Source organism: Empidonax traillii, unplaced genomic scaffold (assembly GCF_003031625.1).
Source record: "Empidonax traillii isolate 1590-97213 ecotype Southwest subspecies unplaced genomic scaffold, ASM303162v1 scaffold334:size599637, whole genome shotgun sequence".
Lineage (NCBI taxonomy): Eukaryota > Metazoa > Chordata > Aves > Passeriformes > Tyrannidae > Empidonax > Empidonax traillii.
The window spans coordinates 259,090-273,443 of NW_020955527.1; the positions used below are offsets into that span (position 1 = coordinate 259,090).

Below are 14,354 nucleotides of genomic sequence, written 5' to 3' on the forward strand. Positions count from 1 at the left end.
GGGAGGGCGGAAGGGCCCTCAGGGAGCCCCCGGCGGTTAAACGGGCCCTGCAACAGAACAAACGCACATCTTTACTATTAAATGCTCTTTATTTTTATCTACATTCCGTTATTGCAGAAAGATCGCATCTCTTTTTAAATATAATAAAGCTATCAAATGTTTTCATCGGCTTTCCTCCTCCCACCCGAACAAGGAAAACCAGTCTATTTTAGGCAATATGCTCCGGAAAAGGAGCATATTTCTGATTGGAACAGCAGCAGAACTGGCTGATGGATATTCAGTACTTGTTTACTGTTTCACAAGTACACAAATCTTTAGGAAAACTTTTTTAAAGGCAAATGTGCAGCAAATCTGTGGACTTTTGCACCCTTGGTCATTTGGTGAAATGTTTTACTGCGTTCAAGTTAATAACAAACTACATTTTGCATGATCTTCCTGTTAGCGCCACACTGGAGCTACAGCAAGTTTCAAACACCCAGCTCTAGATCTTCCAGTTCTTTAAGGAGAGCAGCTTCTTTCTGAATCTTCTCTACCTAGAACAAAAAAAAAAAAAAAAAAAAAAAAAAAAAAAAAAAAAAAAAAAAAAAAAAAAAAAAAAAAAAAAAAAAAAAAAAAAAAAAAAAAAAAAAAAAAAAAAAAAAAAAAAAAAAAAAAAAAAAAAAAAAAAAAAAAAAAAAAAAAAAAAAAAAAAAAAAAAAAAAAAGCATAAGATGCTACAGATACAGCTTATTATAAAATTAACCTTGAATTAACTGCATAGATCTTAACCATACCTGATTCTTCTCAAGCTGTTTGCCGGCAGCTGCCTGTTCTTTCAGTTGCTCAATTGCCTTTAGCTTCTGGAAAAAAAAAACAAACCAAAAACCACTCTAACACAAAATATTGGTGAACCAAGAATAAAAAAAACTGTCTTGGAAGTTTTTGCACTCGCAATTGCCTGAGGCATCTGCAGGCAGATCTCTGTGGAAGGCACATTCCCTTTAAGCATCTCCAGATACTCAATCCATAATTTCCAACCTACAACAAACATTTCTTTCAAGAACAAAACTTAGAGAACAGCAGCACTTCCTCCTCTCTGAAATGCACACCGTTCACTGTCTTGTTGAAGGGCTGGATCCAAACTCAAAAATTACTCCATCACTATCCTTCTTCTTCACACATTTTCCTCAGGAAGCCTGGAATGTTAATCCAGAAACAATAAAAAGCAGGAGGTCGACAAGAGAAATGTGAGTTTCCTAGCCTGAACTAAACAATTTCTGTTCTGAAATTATTTAATCCAAGAATTCTCAAGACTGGCAGTAAACTTCACACTTGCACCACAAGGGCACAGTTCCCTTGTTGGACCCAGGACCCAACAACCACGGAGCCCACACAGCTCCTGTCTGAGCACCACCACCTTTCAGTGCAGCCTGCCCCTCAGCTGGGGACTGGCTGCCCCTCCACAGCATTCCCAACTGGAGCCTGGAACACTGCTCCCTGCAGCTGGCAGTGGCTCTGCACTGCCATCTCCGATGGGCCCTTCAGGAGCTCTGGCACGCCATGGCCTCCCCTGCTGCACACGCTGAGAAAGCAAAGGAAGTTGGCTACAGAGTCAGGACATTACCATGGATGCAAACGCATCCTCCCGAGCCCAGCTCACCTCACCCTCACACTAGGTCTCAGAGATGTCTGTTGTCTGCTAGAAAAAAAAAAAAAAACCTTCACCTTTTTCAAATTCTTGATCTTCTTGTCCACGTCAGGATCTCCCGTGGTGGTGGCAGGCACAGCGTTCCGCGGGGCGTTCTGTGGTGCTGGGGCCTGGGCAGGGCCCTGGTTCGCATCAGCTTTGGCCTCCTGGAGACAGAAATACATGATCCAGAAAATACATTTGATTGCAAAGAGATTGAAAAATGTCTTTAATCACATTAAGGCATCCATTTAATATTTCTTCTTTCACTAGTTTGCTGGTGTATTCCAAAATGCGTGCATGACTTGCTCTGATATACTGCATTACCTCTGGATCTCTTTCCATGGACAAAGGCTTATCTAGAACTACTGACATGCTGTTTCTTGTTGAATTTCTACTTCCTCAAGACACCAACCATATATACAGCACATGTCACTAAAGAGTGACACGATAAACACATACACAAATATTTTATAAAGCAGACTGGGCCATTGTCTCTGAAGCAAAAGAAAGGGCTCAAAACCAGTGCAAGAAATTTAAAAAATCGTATTTAAAGAAATTTTTGTTTCAGAGGTTTGTAGAAATTGGATGGCTAATACCAAAAGCTGACTTTTATCTACCTAGTCAAAAAATAGCAAGTCAAGGGGTGACAAACAGCTTGTCTCTGGTCTGCCTTGAAAACATGCCTCAGCCCTGTCCTGCTGGGGACACCTCAGAGCACCCAGCCCATCCTGACCTCCCACCTTACACCAAAACACACTCTGCAGAAGGTGAAAAGCCAGAATTACTTTGTCTCTGCACTGATTTCAGCTAACATTCGCAGCAACTTCCCAAAGCTGTTACTTCAAGTCATGCTTTAGTCTGGTTGAACTCTGCTGCCCTCCCCACACTGCAGCACACGCGAGAAGTTTGGAGGGCTCTCTGTGCACAGGTCACTGCTCTGAGACTGACTAGTGCCCTTTGGGAAAACCAACTAACTAACTAACATTATCCTTGAAAGAACAACTTCTGGAGTACCTGTTTAGCAGCTTTCTTTGCTTCATGTTTCCTCTGATTTTTGAGAGCTGTTTTAGACAGTGGCTTATCACCACCTCCTAATTGGGGTTTCATGTTCTGCGGTGGCTCGTCCTCGTGCTGCAGGATATGCAAAATAAAGTTAAGAACCTGTATTCCGAGTTGGCACAGAAAACCCAAAACCTATCTAAGACAATATCATATGCAAAGATGAACAAGAAAGGAAGAAGAAAAAACAAAGAAAGGAAGGGGGGAATAAAAGTATGCATTCCTTGGAGTAGCCAAAGACTGTGATAAGGGTTTCAAACTCATCCACTCAATTTTAGATGGGACTACCCTGTGCATCCTAAAAATTTCATCAATTTCTGTTAAAATAACAAAATCATGACTTTTTCTGTCTTGAGGGGAAATAAAATCCAAAAGGAATAAGCCGGCACAAAGTGACTGGAGCTTGGCATTTTGCTGTTGTTGACAGCTTTTTGACTCAAAACTCCTGGTTACCAGAGAGGAAGGTTGGGTGCTGGGAAGGGAGATGGAGGATTTCTCAGGGACAGTGGGGTATGAGAAGGGAAGGCTGTTCAGTGTTTTTAAGATAACACTTAACTGTAGTGCTGTATTGTTTGAATGCATACAAAACTTTTTGCCCATAAGTAAACAGACTCATTTTTTTAATGTGTCTTCTCCCTACTCCCTCTGCTCGTGGACGGTTTGTGTGCACAGCTAACAGACTGCTTGCAGGCCTAGTCTCCTTCAAAAGCATCAGGCTCAAAATCCAAGCTCTCAGCCTACTTTGAAAACCTGCAGAGAGGAAACTAATTAGACAAGTAGGTCACTGTACTGAAGGTGTTTAAGCTGCAGCTGACTTTCTAAAGATCCAATCTCTTTCTAGCAAACAAAGTTACCTTAGGAAAAAAAAACGAAAAAAGAGTGGCTATTGGGAGGCCAGTCAACCCCCAGGCTGGGTGGGCTCAGACTGGTGAGTCAGGTCACCCAAATCAAGAGGCTTCTGTCCTAACCAGAGCACCCAATTTCACAGCAAACCACACGTGCAGTTTAGTGTTCTAGTGCACACTGCAGAGAGCATTATTAAAGTGTGCAAATGCTTTATGACAGGACAGTATTTCGGCCAAAGAAACGGGAGTTTTCTAGCACACCTTGCAAACCATGAGGGAAGTGCCAAAGAGGGTTATCCAAACCCCTCCAAACCCCCTCAGTGCTGCTGTCAGTCCAGTTACTCTCCTCCTGTTCCTCCTCCAAAACACACACATAGGTGAGGCCAAGCCCCAGACAAAGCCATGAGACACAACACTTCAGTTGCCACAGAACACTGCTACTCACCAGCTTGGAGCTGGTCACGGGCTTGTTCCTCAGGGCAGGAGGTCTGTATGCCTGCGCAGGCTTCGGCTCAGCACTGGGCACGTCGCTGGGAACCGCCTGGTACTTCACTGCTCTCTCTGGGAACACCCCCTCTGGGAAGGGCTGCCAGGACACCTGCCACATCTCCTCGTTGGCTGGGACCTCGTGGGCGTGCAGCACAGAGCCCGTGTAGTGCCATATCTTGTAGCCATTGCTGACCCGCAGCCGGGGAGCACACGTGGCTGTCACAATGTGCTCCCCGTCGGGACACCACGCGAAGTACGTGGAGTCTGAGGCCACAGGTTTGGAAATGAGTTTGTAGTTTTTAACATCCCACACTTCCATCTGTCCCCGGAGGTTCCCAAACCCTGCCAGCACCAGGATGTGTCCGTGGGGGCTGTAGTAGGCAGCATTGCGAGGCCCAGTGCCAAAATCAAACACAGGGTCACACTTCAGGTTAAAAATTGTGGCTTTGGCAGGCATGAAACCATACACAGCACAGAACTCCACAGAATTGGGGCTCCAGGCAACATCGTAAATAGGGCCATTTTTTGCTAAAGGAAAAAGAAAAACAGGCAACTGTTGGGACATTACATTTTTTCAGTGCAAGCCAAAATAAAATCCATAGCAATTCTTCATGCTTTGCTAAAATGCTGCGATCCAATTACTGACAGTGAAAATTAATTCTGCTAACAACAGAGGGAGAAACAGCCATTTATCTTCTCATAACTTTAGTTACAGTTCGCAACAATAACTGCAGCCATTCCAAATTACCTCTGTGGGGTCAGCACCAGCACTTTTACAGTAAGCATAGCTTGTCATGTAAAAAAAATCCTTAATTTTTTTTCCTCGTTACTCAAGTATGACCTCAGGACCTTCTCAAACTGTCCCACTGGAAACCTGCAAAAACGGGAGTTTTACACCAGCTGGATAATAGTTCCTCTTTTTTTAATCTAAGAAATATTGCGTAGCTCAGCAGTGGCAATAGTAACCTAAGCTATCTTCGGACAATGCCCATGCACAGTATTTTATAAACCAGATTTTAATGTGAGTGAGGACACAGAAATGGTTTCACACATAATGATCAAACTTGGTACTGTTAGAAGATATTCTGTGGGTTGGAACATTAGGAGATACTGAAGAATGATGAATTAAGTGATGAAAATTTGCATAAAATATCCAGGGATAAATGCAAACCACAGGCCATTATAAGTTTTCATAATCTGGATATCTTTACCCATAGTTCAGATAAATGCCAAGCACACCAGAGTCGACCCAAAATCTGAAACTGAGTTACATGGTTCATTCCTGTTGTCACTCTGAAGTCTCATTATCTTTAGAAAGGAGGGTGTATAGTCACACTGTGTGTCCCCCTTCAGAACCTTTTCAGTGGCATTTAACCCAATGCAGCTCAGAGACAGAGGTGTGGCAGAAAATGACATCTGGTGACAGCAGGAGCTGTAGAGATGAGGGCAACTCTGTGTGGGCTTCACAGCTCAGGCAGAGCCTGCAGCAGCAGCACATCTTAGTCAGAAACCAAAGCCCTCTGCAAATGCCAGTGTGAAAAAAAGCTTCAAAACTGGACCTTCAAAAGCAACCAGAAGTCCAACCCCACAGGGAATGAGGCACCACTCACTCCAAATACATCAAAGCTAAGATAATTTAGCAATTAAAAAAACCCCAAACCACAAACCCCAACGTCTTACTCCAGAGAAAAAAAAACCCAAACAAAGCAAAACCAAAAGTGGTGAAGGATTTTTTGCTAAAAGCACTCGGTTTTGTTTCTGAGGATCCCTGCCTTGCACTAGAACCCCTGTCCCAGCAGGCCGGGTACTCACGCAGCTGCACGACGGCGCTCTCCCCGTTGGCCGCCAGGTAGTGCAGGGTCTGCTCCCCGTAGTACGACGCCCCCGTTTTGTCCACCTCGGTGCTGGCCACCACCAGCACGGCCGTGGCTGGGGAACAGACACAGTCAGTGCAGCTCATCTGCTGAAACCACAGCAGTCCCATAACAACCCACCCCTGCAAACACTGCACTGGACAAAGGGGAACCGAGCTGGTGGCAAGTGTAGCTGGTTCCTTGTGTAACAGTGCTGGTATCGTTCTCTTCTGAACTCAGTTTGTCCTAGTGTTAACCCAAATGGACCAGGTGGAAAATGTAAGCTCGACCTATCCATTCATTGTTGGATCACAAACCAGTGAACGTACTTTGTAGCTATAAAAAAAAATATTTCTAAGGTAGAAACCAAACCTCCCGGTCAGCCCTTGAATAACATGTTCCACCAACAGCTGCTGTATGCACTGTTACCCAAAGCCATGTGCTCATGCGTGGTTTCCACATGTGCGTAACACCTTCCCTGTATTACAAACTACGCAGGTTGAAGTAAAGTGTTTTTTACAAAATTACTCTGAAGCAGCTGGTTGATAACAAACAGCAAAGCACAGAGCCCTGTCAGCTCATTCCAGCTGTGACATGTCGGCATATTTACAATTCTACAGATTAAGATTACACCAGAGCATAAACTTGTCTTATATTTACAGTCTAAATACACTATCGACACAGAATGCAAATTTATATAGGAATTTGCTATTCAACTGCAAGATTTACAAGCATGTATAGAATACTCTCAGTTAGAAATCGTGACAGTCACAGGACAGTGCTGAGCACTTCAGGGTGTGCAGAACTGCATCTTTAACACTGTGCTGGCATTAATGGCTGTCCTCAGGGTTTATCTGCATATGCAAATTAAATGCAAACCCCACACAGTAAGCAAAGGAATGCAATCCAAAATGGGCCGAATATAAAAGTTGCAATACACAGCTGCTGTACCTTTTCTGTTCCACAGCATCGTCACCCTGTCAGCCTTGAAGAAGCTCTTGTTGGCGAGTGCCGACTGCGGGCCCGCGAAGTTGGGGTACTGGTAGAGCCGCACGAAGGACGGGGCGCCTTTGCTGCCTGGCACGTACACAGCGACCTGCAACAGCCACAGGAGTTCACTGCAGCTTACAGCCTCGCCAGCACGGGCCACAGCTACTACCACTGCGTCGTACTAACATCACAGTCAATTTTTTTTTTTAAGAAAACCAAGAAAAAGATTGGAAATGGGATCAGAAGTACCTTGGTTGGCTGTGCTCCTGGGGACAACACAAAATCACTGACTTTCTGTAAATGCAGCTTATTTGCAATGGTGTCTGCCAAGAGAAAGGCCACAGATGTGTGATGTTAATGATAAACTGCATTACCTGGATGACCCAACCACATCCTTCTATGGGCTTGTACCCTGCATAACACAGATCAGTAAGGATTAACATAAAGGATTTCTTTTACTAGGCAAATAACCATTACTTTCCCATGTCATTACAGTTTTATTTACAAAACCAACTGGAATCAAGCCTAGGTCTAAAATTTAGTATTTGGAAACAGCACAGGAAGCCTGCAAATCCCAAGTGAACACTTGTGCTTAAAGCAGGTGTTCTTCACCTTATCTGTGCTGGCTTCAGTCACATCCAGGGAACAGGTACCATTACAGAGACAGGTGCTCTCCCCTCACACCTTCCCCACAGGAAGCACTCAGAGACCTGTTCTTGGCTGAATTCTGCCCCTTTCCACAAACAACTGCTGGGAACACCAGCACCCCACAGCCTCACTACAGCCAGGAATGTGCACTGCCAGCAGACCTCCTGCTGAGGTTGACATTCCCTGCTTCCCACAGCCTCATTAACATCAGCAGGGCTATTTCTCGGGAAACCCTATCTCTTATAGCTGTAATTCGTGTATCAGCTTTACATTTAAAACACAGAACACAAGACCAAAACCACACACTGTTCTCTCCTCAGTTTTCTTTAATTCCTTTACAGCTTTCTTCTAATTAATTTTTAACCCCCTGCTTTTTTCTTCCCTGTTCCCTTTCTGTTTTCTATTGACTCCAAATATTCTACCACCAGTATTAAAACTCCTTGGTAAAAATTTTCAGGCTTCGCTACTTCATATTTGCCATTGAGACAAAATTTTTAGCAAGCCATTTTTTAACAGTTTATTGACAGAACACACTGAACCCAAGGAAGTATTTACAGATCACATTCTCTACTGACAATTTCCTGGATCTCATTACATGAGAAAGAATATAGAATCAAGCCTCTTTAACTGAAAATCAGATTAATTTCATACCACATAAGCCAGTGAAAACACACTTCAGTAAAGCATAACGATTCTGAATTCCAAATTCAAATAGAATGTAGGCAATATTTAAAACATAAAGCAAGCAAAAGAAGAAACAAGGAAAAACTTGAAAAAGAAAACCACCACCCAAAAGAAGCAGCATTTACAGAATGAATGAAATGTAGAGAAATACTCGCATACTGAAGTTGTTGTTTTCAAAGAAGTGCACTTCATTGTTCACATTCCTGGCACAAATGCTTTCATCATCTGCCCAGCAAGGACACCTGCAATTCAAAGGAAAAGTCAGAAACACGGAATGATGCTCATCTTTAGCACTCCAGGACTGTTTTTCCCCTCCCTTTTTTAAAGCCCAGCAAGTTCTAACATGATACGTTTCATATGGACAAATGACACCTGCATAGCAAAAAATATGCAAGTGGACTTATTTATTGCCTGCCCAGCTTTGCCTGCGGTGCAAAAGGAGGGTGAATTACCAATGAGCCGCACACCAACACTCACAAGCACAGACTGGCCTTTAGCCAGCACTGCAAAAACAGCTCCATTTACCTGAATCAGATTTTGGAAATTGAATTTCTTTGCAAACAATTAGCATCTGGAAGGGTTATTTACCAGTTCTGCATCTTTTTCTGGATGAAGGACTTTAGGCATTTTCCTGTTCTCAGGTCATGGAGCTGCAGGTTGGGCGGCCCCGCCGTGCCATCCTTCCCAGCTGCAAGAAAGCACGGTGGTCTCTGGGGGTTAACCCTGCTTCACCAGGACATCCCACCTCACTGCTCCACAAACACCCACCCAGGCACAGCTTCCAACAAGCAGCATCCTGCCCCGAGGGGCCAAGCCCATGGCTGCTGACTGCTGCACCCATTAACCTCAGTCTTTCCCTCTGCAGAAAGAACTCACTTTTGGAGTTGTAGGGTTTCTACTCCCCACTGCAGGGCTGGGTCAACAACACCTGCACAGCTCTTTAATGGTTGTTTTTTAACCAAAATCAAAAACCATCCCCGTGGCAAACAGTGGAGGCATGTTCTCCACTCTTACATTTTGCTATCATGGGAGTGCCATGATTTTGTCCATCCCGTGGAAGTCACGGTTTTCTCTGCAAGACATGCAGAATAGTTCTGCTGCTTTTAAACTCTCTGTACCCCCTTCCTTACCCCAGATACCAGAGCCTGCCTATGGCTGTCTGTGATTCAAGACAGATCCTGTCTTGCTTCTGCTGCTTTCTCTCATCCTACAGCCTGTCTCAGGCCACTTCCCAAGGCCCAGCCCTTGCCCAGCATTCGCACTGTCTGCTTCAGACACACTGCTCAGACAGGACTGGGGCTCTCCAAGTCAGGGACCTGAATCCCTGCGGAGGCAGGGGAGGGAATAAAACCCTGGACAGGGACAACACTTCAGGCACTGCACCCAGAGGAGGACACAGCTCCTGCAGGAAGGTGCCTGATGTGCCCTGTCTGCACAGGAGCACGATCTGCCTGCACAGACGCTGCCCACACACTGCACCACGACCAGCTCTCGGTGCCTGGAAACACAGGATTCACTCAAAGTACCTTCAGCACGTGCCCTCTGATTCAGTATTTCTAGGATGGCATCCCTCACTCCACCGCCGTGTCCCTGATTACCCACAGACCCTTCATGCACTCTCTGTACTGCTCATTGAGCCAATAAATGTCCCACAGAGATGAGTCAGGTCCTGGAGGGGTTGCCAGCCACTTCAGACGTGCACATCTGCCAGGTGCCTGCCCAGCTGCCACCATACTCACCTGCATAGGCCTGCCACGTGGCCAGGACATTATTCTTTGGAGAGAATTCAAGGCAAACTGCCTTGGGGAGATCAAAGGAACGCAGTAACTCAGCTCTGGTGACGTTAACAACGTTTACTCTGGAACAAAAAGATGCTATTTCAATAAAACATGCTTACAATAGTTAATTAATTGCTAGTGTGCTAAGTGCTACAGAACTGTTTGTGTATTTGACTCTTCTAGATCTGTCCCAAATTTAGCAAATGGAACACAATTAGAAAAGCTTTTTTCCCCCTCCTGCTTTTAATAAATTTTTGCAACAGCACATTTTAAAACCAGATACCCAGGCACGACAGAAAAAGTGAGAGCACAGAACGTGTATTTTTATCCACAAGCTCTGAACAAGAGAGTGAACTCTGAAATGCACCTGGTCTATAAAAAGGAATCTTGTGATGTTGGTACACAAGGTGCACAGAGTCTTTACTTCCTGTGGACTTTACTAATCAATTCATCCAGAAAACAGGCACTGGGAGCTATGAACCAAAACACAACCCAATGAATAAAGCATCTCCAGATTACACTGGAATGGGTGCATTATACACAGTAGAACAGCAAATATTTCATCTGAGTCAGGAAACAAAGCCACTACTGTGAAGAATGCAAAAATAAACTGCATTTAAAATGTGCATGCAAATACTTGCACTAACAGCAACTGCCTTTACACAGGAAAGAGTCACAGGGCATAACTGATCCAATTTATTTCATACAAACTAAAGATTAGAAAATAAAATGCACCCACTTTTCTCCACTGCACCAGGCAAAGAGAGAGCCATCCTTGCTAAAAGCAATAGTCTTGCAATTTTTTCCAGAGTCCCTAAAGAAATAAGAAACGCACATGAGTAATCAGAAGTGCCCAAGTGAAGATTTTTTAACAAAACCAAAAAGCAACACCCCTCAAGAGCCCTGCAGTCCCTGCTGCCCCTGTTCAGGGACTGTCACCTGGCAGTGACACCTCAGGCAAGCACAAAGCCTCCCAAACCATCAGCTTCCTGAATCAGTCACAGCAAGAAATAATTCACTTATATTTACACATTTTCCAATTCCTTTGCTTTTTACAAAACTGTTTCTTTTGCACCAAAGCTCAGAGCAGTGTCCGCAGTACCTCTGGAACGCCGAGCTCTCTGTGAAGCTGGGGGGCCCATTCACCATGTACAGTCCTTCAGACCCTCGCACTGAAATGGAAACAAGGAACTCATTTCAAATTGCCCAAAGCACAATTTGACAGGTTCCCCTGCTCGCTGTAGGGACACCCAGGATGTGAGGTGTTCGTGGAGCCTCCAGCCCAGCCCCGGGATGGGGGCCCAGAGCCTTGGGCAGCTCACACCCCCACCTTGCAGCAAAGCATTTTTTTCTTGTTTGAATGCACTTTCCCGGGGTTCAGGCCCTGACAGACCCCAAGGGGACCTTTTAACACACTCTAAATACAGCCCACAAGCTGCATCCCCTGCCTGCAGCCTCTTCTCCAGCTCTGCCATCAGGGCACCCATTGAGATCCAGATTTACAACACGTTATAGATAGCACCGAGCAGCCCAAAATCCACTCGCAGCTGCTGCAGTCCCCCGACCCACGCGAGGGCAAATACAGTTTTAAGGCTTAGAAACACAGAGAAGGAAAATACATCTCCCTGCTGTCAGTAACGGCTGAATAGGGAAAGTCTCAGAAGGAAAAGGGCTCTTAAGAGCCCTCGCACCGACCGAGCTCCGCGAACGCCCCCCGGGAACCGCGCGAGAACACCCCCGCGCCTGAAGGGCGAACCCCGGACACGCTGCCCCGGGAGCTCCCGCGGGGTGCCGGGCTGAACGGCGGCACCCCCGGAGAGGGCCCGGTGAGCCCTGCCCGGCCCCGGGAGCGGTCCCGCCAAGGGCGCCAGGGCCGGTCTCGGTCACACAGAGGCAGCGCTCCCTGCGGAGGGGACGGGCGATGGGGACCGGCGGGCCCGGCCGGACGCACCCGCGAGCAGCGGCGTGGGCGGCGCCATCTTGGCGCGGCGGCGGCGGCGGTTCCGCTTCCGGCTCAGCGGCGCGCGGCAGCCGCAGCGCGCGCCACGTTGCGCGGGCGGGGCGGGGCTGCGGCGCGTGCGCGGGTTGGCGCGCGCGGCCCCGCCCCCGGCGCGCTCCCGGCGTGCGGCGCGCGCGGTGCTGACGCGGCAGCGGCGGCCGGGCCGAACCGGGCCGGGCTGAGCCGAACCGAGCCGAGCTGAGACGAACCGAGCCGAACCGGGTCGGGCTGAGCCGAACCGAGCCGAGCTGAGCTGGGCCGGGCCGAGCTGAGCCGGGCTGAGCCGAACTGGGCCGGGCCGGGCCGAGCTGAGCCGGGCTGAGCCGAACTGGGCCGGACCGGGCTGAGCCTAGCTGGGCCGAACCGGGCCGGGCTGATCGGAGCCGAACTGAGCTGATCCGGGCCGGGCCGGGCCGATCCGAGCCGCCATGGTGGCCAAGCAGCGCATCCGCATGGCCAACGAGAAGCACAGCAAGAACATCACCCAGCGCGGCAACGTCGCCAAGACCTCGGTGCGCGGGGCCGGGCTGAGCGGGCGGGCGGGCGGGGGGCGGCGGGGCCGGGGCGGCCGCGCTGACCGGTGCTGTGCCCGCAGAGAACGGCCCCGGAGGAGAAGGCGTCGGTCGGGCCCTGGCTGCTGGCGCTGTTCATCTTCGTGGTCTGCGGATCAGGTGAGCGGCCGCTGGCCCCGCTGGCGGTTCGGGGCGCTCCTCGGGCCCGGCGGCGTTCGGGCCCCCCGAGCTCCCTTCTCCGCTCTCTTGCAGCCATCTTCCAGATCATCCAGAGCATCCGGATGGGCATGTGAGGGGCCAGGGCCGGGCCATGGCCCGCCGGCCCCGGCCGCCGCAGCACTGCCGAGGAGCGGCCGTGTCGCATTCCAGGTCCCTTCACCAGTCATTCCGAGTTTTCTAGCCCGTGCCACAGTGCCTTGAACAGCACCACATGTATAAAGCAATAAAAATCTGTTGTTGATCTACAATCGTGGACCTACTTATTCGCTGAAGATCCAGCCTGGTGTCTCGCACGCGGAGCTGTAACACGATGTAGGTCCATAGGAACTGGCATCTTGTGAACACCGGTGCCAGACCGGTGTCACTCTCTGTATAGCTGGAAATGGTTTCATTTGACGCTGGAAGCCGGGATTTTTGCAGTGGCTGGAGCCCGACTGTGCAGCATGTTCCCGAGGAGCCCCGCCGTGCGTCGCCCGTGTGCGCAGGGAGGCCCCACTGCAGCATGTGGCAGTGCTGTCCTCGCAGCTGCATCTCTGTAGCTTTGCCCTAACCCACGCCAAGCGCTTGTCTGTATGGGGGCACCGGGGTTCCTGGGGGACTGGCACGGCTGGGCAGCACCTGCTCCTGACAGGACTCGGTGCCGGAGCGTCACGGACTGTGGAGCTCCCGGGGCCTCTCCCAGCTGTGCCTGTGCTGTAAATACTCCTTGGACAACTTTCAACAAGTGCTGATAGTTTTAAATTTGACAATGTTGTGTGGGAATGTTTGGTGCAGGTGGGGGGACCCTGCCCCCCCCCGCCCACAGTTCTGCTTCTATGTGCAGCCCCTGTGGAGTGTGGTGTGTCTTGCAATATATATTTAATCCTATTTAAGGTTAAACCTGCTTTCAACTCGATTTCTTCTAACAATGGATCCAGTACTGAACTGCTTCCCTACGGATGATCACAGTTCCTTCTTCTGTAGACAACTGTAACTTGAGGTCACATGGAAAATGCTGCTCTTGATCATATTTCCCTGCTGATGGCCCCAACTCCTGCTGTCTCTGTGGTGACGAAGGTGGTGGGAATTGCTCTGCTGGTGCACGCAGTTGCTAAAGGAACTTTCCTTTTTCCAGGTTTCTTAGCAGAAGACAAATTCAAAGTCTGATTATGCTAGAAGTAATAGAAATCAAATCTGTCGAGGTTAATGAAATGCCTGTTAGCTGTGAAGGAGCAGATCTTTTGTACGTGTTGTATTCCCATATGGAATCATGGGGACTGGTGTAAGCCAGCACAGCCACGGGCGTGCCCAGCCTGGCCACCAGGGACCGTGGGCCGGGACACTCGTGTGCTGTGAGCAGGGGAAATCTGTATAATCGCTGATTTTAAATAAAGTTCTTTCCAAATGCAAGCTGTGTTCTCTTGAGGTTGGTAAAGTGAGGCTGTGCTGGGTGTTGAAATTCGGCTGCTTCACATCAAGCACAGGTTAATTGGCTGTTCACTGAGGATCCCCCGTGCCATGGGGCGTTCCTGTCTCTTCTGTCCGGGCTGGGGCTGTGGGGGCTCCAGACTCACCAGGGTGCTGTTCCCCAGCTCCCCACAGGGGTTCAGCAGGTGGCTGCTCCCCACCT

The 14,354-nt window shown here is 48.4% G+C and overlaps 2 protein-coding genes across 3 annotated transcripts; one reads left to right on the forward strand and one right to left on the reverse strand.

Annotated features, from left to right (window-relative positions):
- Positions 1 to 70: 70 nt before the first annotated feature.
- On the reverse strand, positions 71 to 12,019 carry EIF2A (eukaryotic translation initiation factor 2A). 2 transcript variants are annotated; one of them, XM_027891918.1, is made up of 14 exons: positions 11,967 to 12,019; positions 11,118 to 11,187; positions 10,755 to 10,829; positions 9,977 to 10,095; positions 8,826 to 8,925; positions 8,397 to 8,479; positions 7,155 to 7,228; positions 6,867 to 7,011; positions 5,875 to 5,991; positions 4,019 to 4,590; positions 2,684 to 2,800; positions 1,705 to 1,833; positions 774 to 839; positions 71 to 533 (listed from the first exon to the last, which is right to left on the reverse strand). In XM_027891918.1, the coding sequence occupies exons 1-14, from the start codon at positions 11,992 to 11,994 to the stop codon at positions 468 to 470; spliced, it is 1,761 nt and encodes a 586-aa protein (XP_027747719.1). In that variant the 5' UTR covers positions 11,995 to 12,019; the 3' UTR covers positions 71 to 467. The 2 variants fall into 2 exon arrangements, with proteins under 2 accessions (XP_027747719.1, XP_027747720.1); XM_027891919.1 differs by lacking the exon at positions 11,967 to 12,019 and adding an exon at positions 11,772 to 11,881.
- Positions 12,020 to 12,185: 166 nt separating this feature from the next.
- Positions 12,186 to 12,993, forward strand: SERP1 (stress associated endoplasmic reticulum protein 1). The gene is made up of 4 exons (XM_027891907.1): positions 12,186 to 12,276; positions 12,437 to 12,526; positions 12,610 to 12,685; positions 12,779 to 12,993. The coding sequence occupies exons 2-4, from the start codon at positions 12,443 to 12,445 to the stop codon at positions 12,817 to 12,819; spliced, it is 201 nt and encodes a 66-aa protein (XP_027747708.1). The 5' UTR covers positions 12,186 to 12,276; positions 12,437 to 12,442; the 3' UTR covers positions 12,820 to 12,993.
- The last annotated feature ends 1,361 nt before the right edge of the window (positions 12,994 to 14,354 follow it).

Coding starts and splice junctions, on each gene's coding strand:
- EIF2A (XM_027891918.1), bottom strand. CDS start 11,994: ATGGCGCCGCCCACGCCGCTGCTCGCGG. Junction 7,012..7,154: donor CAGGAGCACAGCCAACCAAG/GTACTTCTGATC, acceptor TGGCTGTTGCAG/GTCGCTGTGTACGTGCCAGG. Junction 5,992..6,866: donor GATGCTGTGGAACAGAAAAG/GTACAGCAGCTG, acceptor TCTGTTCCCCAG/CCACGGCCGTGCTGGTGGTG.
- SERP1 (XM_027891907.1), top strand. CDS start 12,443: ATGGTGGCCAAGCAGCGCATCCGCATGGCCAACGAGAAGCACAGCAAG. Junction 12,527..12,609: donor GCAACGTCGCCAAGACCTCG/GTGCGCGGGGCC, acceptor CTGTGCCCGCAG/AGAACGGCCCCGGAGGAGAA. Junction 12,686..12,778: donor CTTCGTGGTCTGCGGATCAG/GTGAGCGGCCGC, acceptor GCTCTCTTGCAG/CCATCTTCCAGATCATCCAG.